We start from the raw sequence: 5,380 nt of genomic DNA on the forward strand, positions 1-5,380 counted from the left end.
TGTATGATGATAATATTTTAATATTTATTTTATACAAATAATTAAATTTAATGATTAATCTTCAAAACATAATTGACACATATTATCGCAGTATAATCCAAGTCAATACATTGTTTTTACTTACTAGAATACTAGCAATTATTATTATTATTATTTGTCTTGATCTAATGAAGTCTACTTGTAAATGCAGTTGTCAGGGTGTTCGTTAAATACTCAGTTTTTGTTTATATTTACATATTATATATCATCTTCGTATTGACCATTGGATCATTATAGGCTCTCTCTAAAACGTTACCTAAGTTCGGTTAATTGGTGATACCATAGAAGGTTGTTATTATTGTCAACTGTTAAAACTTAAAAAGTATACATAGGTTAAGTGCTAAACTTGCTTTCGTAGCTTAGTTCTTTAACTTTAATATGCCATTATTATAACAATAATTTTCACAGTCATGATCCCAAATATTGTTGCACCTCTAACTTAGACATATAAAATCTAGTTTTATATTTTCCGAAAAGATTAATATATAAAAGATTTTTTAATACAACTATTTTATAAAAGGTTAACATTGTTAAATAATTAAAAAATGTTATTTTAATTTTAGCAGTATTATTTTTAAAATATCATAGCCAACTGTAACATATATAAGTCTACTAGAATATACATATATATATGTTTTACAATCATTTTAAGGTTGAGTTTGTATAACTTGCTTCTTTCAAACGAAGAATTGCAGTAAACTTTATGCAGAAAGTTGTGAGATCGCAACATCCTTTAATTACCATCAGTCCATCATGTGGAAATATTGCCATAAATTAATTACACATTGATTGAAGCTTAGCTTTAGGTTGAGTTCACTTAATTAATTAAATGTTGATAAGGTTTAAGTAATGTTACATATTTCAGTCTTTTTAATCCAACTAAATTAAATAATAAAATCTATAATAATTTTTGCTATGATTTTCATCCTGTCAGACTAATTTGATAACTAAAATAATTAGCTAAAAACAGTTAGAATTTATTTTAGAAAAAGTTTAGGAGGCTAGCAACTTTGTTAAATTTTGGCCAGTATGTAACCAGTAAAGAAAAGTGAGTCATTGGATGAAATCTCACACCAATCTTACAACATTAAAACCATCATTGATGACTATTTGATGGCTATAAATCACAAAAATTACTGGCTCCTAGCATTCCTCTTTATTTTATTTGACATTCATTCATTATTATAATAATTAATAAATAATAAATAAAATAAATTATGATTATTTTTTTTTATTTTCCTAACATTACCGACCAACCATGTTAATGTGTCATATATATTTGTACACACTCACGTCAAAGCTAAGTTTGTATATAAATTAGTAATTGTGTATTAGATAGACTAAGTGTGTGTACATATTGTGAATATATATTGACCAAATTAGTGTCTAATATTTTATTTTTGAAAAAATAGTATGGTAAAGAAATTACATCATTCAAAAGACAAAAAGAGTAATTTGTTATTTTATTTATTAAAAATTAGTTTGTTTTTTGCTATTTGAAAATAATAATAACTAAATTTTAGAGTGATTTATGTGTGACAGCATGATGAGAACTCTGGAGAAGTATCACAAGTATAGTTACAGTGCTCTCGAGTCTGGTCGACCAATCAGTGACACGCAGGTAATCAACTACTTCCTCACAAACATTATTACATACATTTTGTTACAAACTTGTTTTGTGGAATTCTGATTTGTGATGAGTTGGGTGACAGACAAATTACGAGGATTATAAGAGACTAAAAGACAATGTAGAAGCTCTCCAACGTTCTCAGAGGTATAATATAAATATACCATAACAACATTTAATAAATAAGGTCATATATATGTATGTGTTAATAATTATTATTAAAAAGGAACCTACTGGGGGAAGATCTTGCTCAAATGAATACAACTGAGCTGGACCAGCTTGAGAATCAACTTGAGGTAGCACTCAAGAATATTAGGTCAACTAAGGTATTCATCATTCCAATTCTTTAATTGGACTAATGTCATCATAACATATTCACATTTAATAATTAACTTTGCAATGCTGTTATGCTTAAATATATAGTTAGTAGACTTGAATTTCTTTTACTGCTGGCTAGTCTGGACTCTGGATATCTAGTCTATCTTTAAAGTTTTGAAGGTATTTAATTTCCTGATTATTTTGGTTTTTTCTCTAAATAATTCTTTTCTATATTTTTTTAGACTCAGTTTATGCTTGACCAACTTGCTGATCTTCAGAACCGGGTATGTGCTATTGGTTTAATTTCTCTTTTTTCTTAATATTAGACAAGTTGTGTTACTTGCAATAATACTCCTTTTTTATACACTTCCCACTTTTAAATACAAAAAAAACTATAATTGAAAAAATAAAAAATAAATGTATACTATTTTCTAAATAAAAAAGTCATTAGGTTAAGATATAACAAAAAATAGTGTAAGTATTACTTCTAAATGTTAGAGTTGCTTATAGGTGTCAAACAAGTTGGTCTGGTCCATTTAGGCCTGCTTGACTAATTATATTATGTATATGTGTCTCTAAAATGAAAGCTTAGTCCATTTATTTTTTATTTTTTATTTAAATAGGCAGTTTTTTATTAAAAAATAAAAAATGGGCTAAAATAACTTAAGATACTTTGGTTAAAATATGAGATATTTGGATTCAATTATTAAAAACATTATTAAAATATTAAAAAAATGAAAAAAATTTAAACGAGTTAAACAAATTGGATCATTCTATTTATTTTATGAGTTAATCAAGTTAAACTCGTTAAAAATTTTAGATATTTAAAATGTAAAATAAATCAATTCAACAAACTCAACTTATTTTAACCGTTATAAATTTAACTTATAATTGATTGACACCTTTAATTTGGCATTATTTTACTGAATGTGATGCAGGAAATGGCGCTTGTTGAAACAAATAATGTGCTAAGGAGTAAGGTAACACATTGATTTTAACAAATAAAATTCAGTAATAGCTAAGAATAATGTTGTGTAAGGGTAAGAAAGCAAAGGGAGTAGTGGAACAAACAAGAATATGATTAGGAAATGAGTAATGAGTAGTGTTATGACAGGTGGAAGCTAAGATAGTGAATGTTATGTCATACATAGAATCATTCTGAATTATTATTATTATTATTATTATTTGTAACTGAAAGTGAAAGAGATAGATAGATGAGAAGCTAAGGTAGTTGTCGGTTGATACTGATGAGAATTGAAAATGCATGATTCTGTTTAGATGAAACAGTTAGAAGAACTGAATAATCACTCATCAGAAGTGGCTTTGGAAGACGTGGGCCCCACCATTCACTACAACCGCTTTCCTTCTCAATCAGATCACCCATTTTTCCAACCTGTTCTAGGAGTTAATTCCAACTTGCAAATTGGGTATGTAAAGTCATCTCTCTCTCTCTCTCTCAGAATTTTATCATGGTTATGAAAACTGAGTTGAATTCGCTAATTTGGCTCGATTAAGTGATAATTGCTTACTAAATTAGCTCAGTTTAAGGTAAAATTTATTTATTAACAAACTGATTAAAATTTACGAAAAAAATTGCCCAAAAATTTAGTTAATAGATCAAATTGGTGCAGTTTTTAATAATTAATCAATTTAAAATAAAAAATTATATATTTTATATACAAATATATTATTTTATTATATTCAATTCAACTCTAATTATATCTCAGTTGAACTTTCAATTTTTTAAATTTTTAATTTTATCGGTTCAATTTTTATAACTCTAATGCTTACATATACTTGTTTAAAATTTAAGGTAAACTATTCTTAAGTTTTCAAAAATTAGATTAGTAAAGTATTATTTTAGTCAATGTATGTCTTAACTTTATTTTTAATGTTTAAAATATTTTATTTTATCTTAAATATTTTATTTTTTTCTCCAATCAAATTATTTTTTTTTAAAAAATACTATTTTTTCTACTATTATCTTCTTTTTCTTATTTTTCTATTAATTTTCACTCTATAAAAAATTATGGTAAATTCTACTCTATCCTTTATAAAATAAAGGGTAAATTACCCTTTGTGACATATACAATAATTATTCATAAATTATTCCAAAATTCACGTTATCTTCTCTTTTCTTTTCAATTGATGCGATGTTTATCTTGAAACTTGATAGTAGTGTCATTTTTATAATCGCACCAAATACACCTCTTCTTCTCCAATTTTAAAACTATCATTCCTCTCAAATCCAATCACTATTTCCAATCAATTAGGTTAGGATTTTGAACTTGTTCATATGCTTTCAATCTCCTATTTCAACGAGCACATCTATCAATTTTTCAGCTCTCTCCTTTCTAAGATTTTCTTCCTAGTATTTTTCTTAAAATTCAGTCGGATCAACAATGATACTTCTCTTCAGATAACCAACCCTCATAGCCTTGTATAACTATATAACAAAAACAAACCAAATATTAGTTAATCATAAAAATAATGAGTCAATAATTACCATCTTAGGATTTTTATTATCTAAATAATAATTGAAAAATAATTTAAGAATAATTAAAGATAAAAAAGATAAAATAAAATATCTTGGTGTCTCTTTTCACGCACTAATTATCATTATTTTTAACTAATATATCACAAATTTTTATCAGTTTTTTAGCTCTCTCTTTTTTAAGATTTTCTAGCGATCGTATTAGAGATAGCAATTAGATTTGACGATCTCATTCGAATTTTGAAACTCTAATTAAAAAATAATTTATCAATAATCATGGTATATACCACAAAAAGATAATTTACCCTTTATTTTAGGGAGAGTATGAGCGTATGGTAGAGTTCACAAAAAATTATACATAGAATGATATTATTAAAAATATGAAGAACGATATTATTCCCAACATTATATGAGTTTAATTGTAAGAATAACTTATCGTTAAATTTATCCCCCTTTTTTTGTATATTATTACAGATACAATCAGAGCATTCATCATGATGTGAACGTTGGAGCTTCATCCTTAACTATGCAGGGATTCGTCTCTGGGTGGATGCTTTGACTACATTAATGGCTGGAGATAATTGCATTCCACAAAGACCAAATGCAGTATTTAGGAATGGAATTAATGATTCTACCATATTTATCCTCAACTTATATATTTTTTTTTTCCGTTTTTGCTTTTCCCTACGCACACTATTAATTATTTACAAAATGTTATAAATAAATGAAAATTGTTAGTATATATATCCTACGAAAATACGAGAATCCTAGAACGTTGTATAATTAATTGTATTATTTGAAGTTAACACTTGTAAGCTCGCTTTTTTAATGTTAATTAAGTTTTCTAAAGTCAAGATGCACCTTGCTTTCATTGGTTTGTATATTACTATAGATAATGTTTG

At 26.1% G+C, this 5,380-nt stretch overlaps 1 protein-coding gene across 2 annotated transcripts in view; it reads left to right on the forward strand.

Annotated features, from left to right (window-relative positions):
• Window positions 1–5,290, forward strand: part of LOC107634915 (MADS-box protein CMB1-like) — a 7,076-nt gene extending 1,786 nt beyond the window's left edge. The window contains exons 2-8 of one of the 2 annotated variants that reach the window (XM_016338264.2): window positions 1,582–1,660; window positions 1,752–1,813; window positions 1,893–1,992; window positions 2,227–2,268; window positions 2,923–2,964; window positions 3,272–3,411; window positions 4,953–5,289. In XM_016338264.2, coding sequence (XP_016193750.1) covers window positions 1,582–1,660; window positions 1,752–1,813; window positions 1,893–1,992; window positions 2,227–2,268; window positions 2,923–2,964; window positions 3,272–3,411; window positions 4,953–5,037 — 550 coding nt within the window. In that variant the 3' untranslated portion in view covers window positions 5,038–5,289. Of the gene's footprint in view, window positions 1–1,581; window positions 1,661–1,751; window positions 1,814–1,892; window positions 1,993–2,226; window positions 2,269–2,922; window positions 2,965–3,262; window positions 3,412–4,952 lie in introns of both variants that reach the window. The other variant, XM_021124205.1, reaches the window with a different exon arrangement.

The sequence above is a fragment of the Arachis ipaensis genome, chromosome B01 (genome assembly GCF_000816755.2).
Source record: "Arachis ipaensis cultivar K30076 chromosome B01, Araip1.1, whole genome shotgun sequence".
NCBI lineage: Eukaryota > Viridiplantae > Streptophyta > Magnoliopsida > Fabales > Fabaceae > Arachis > Arachis ipaensis.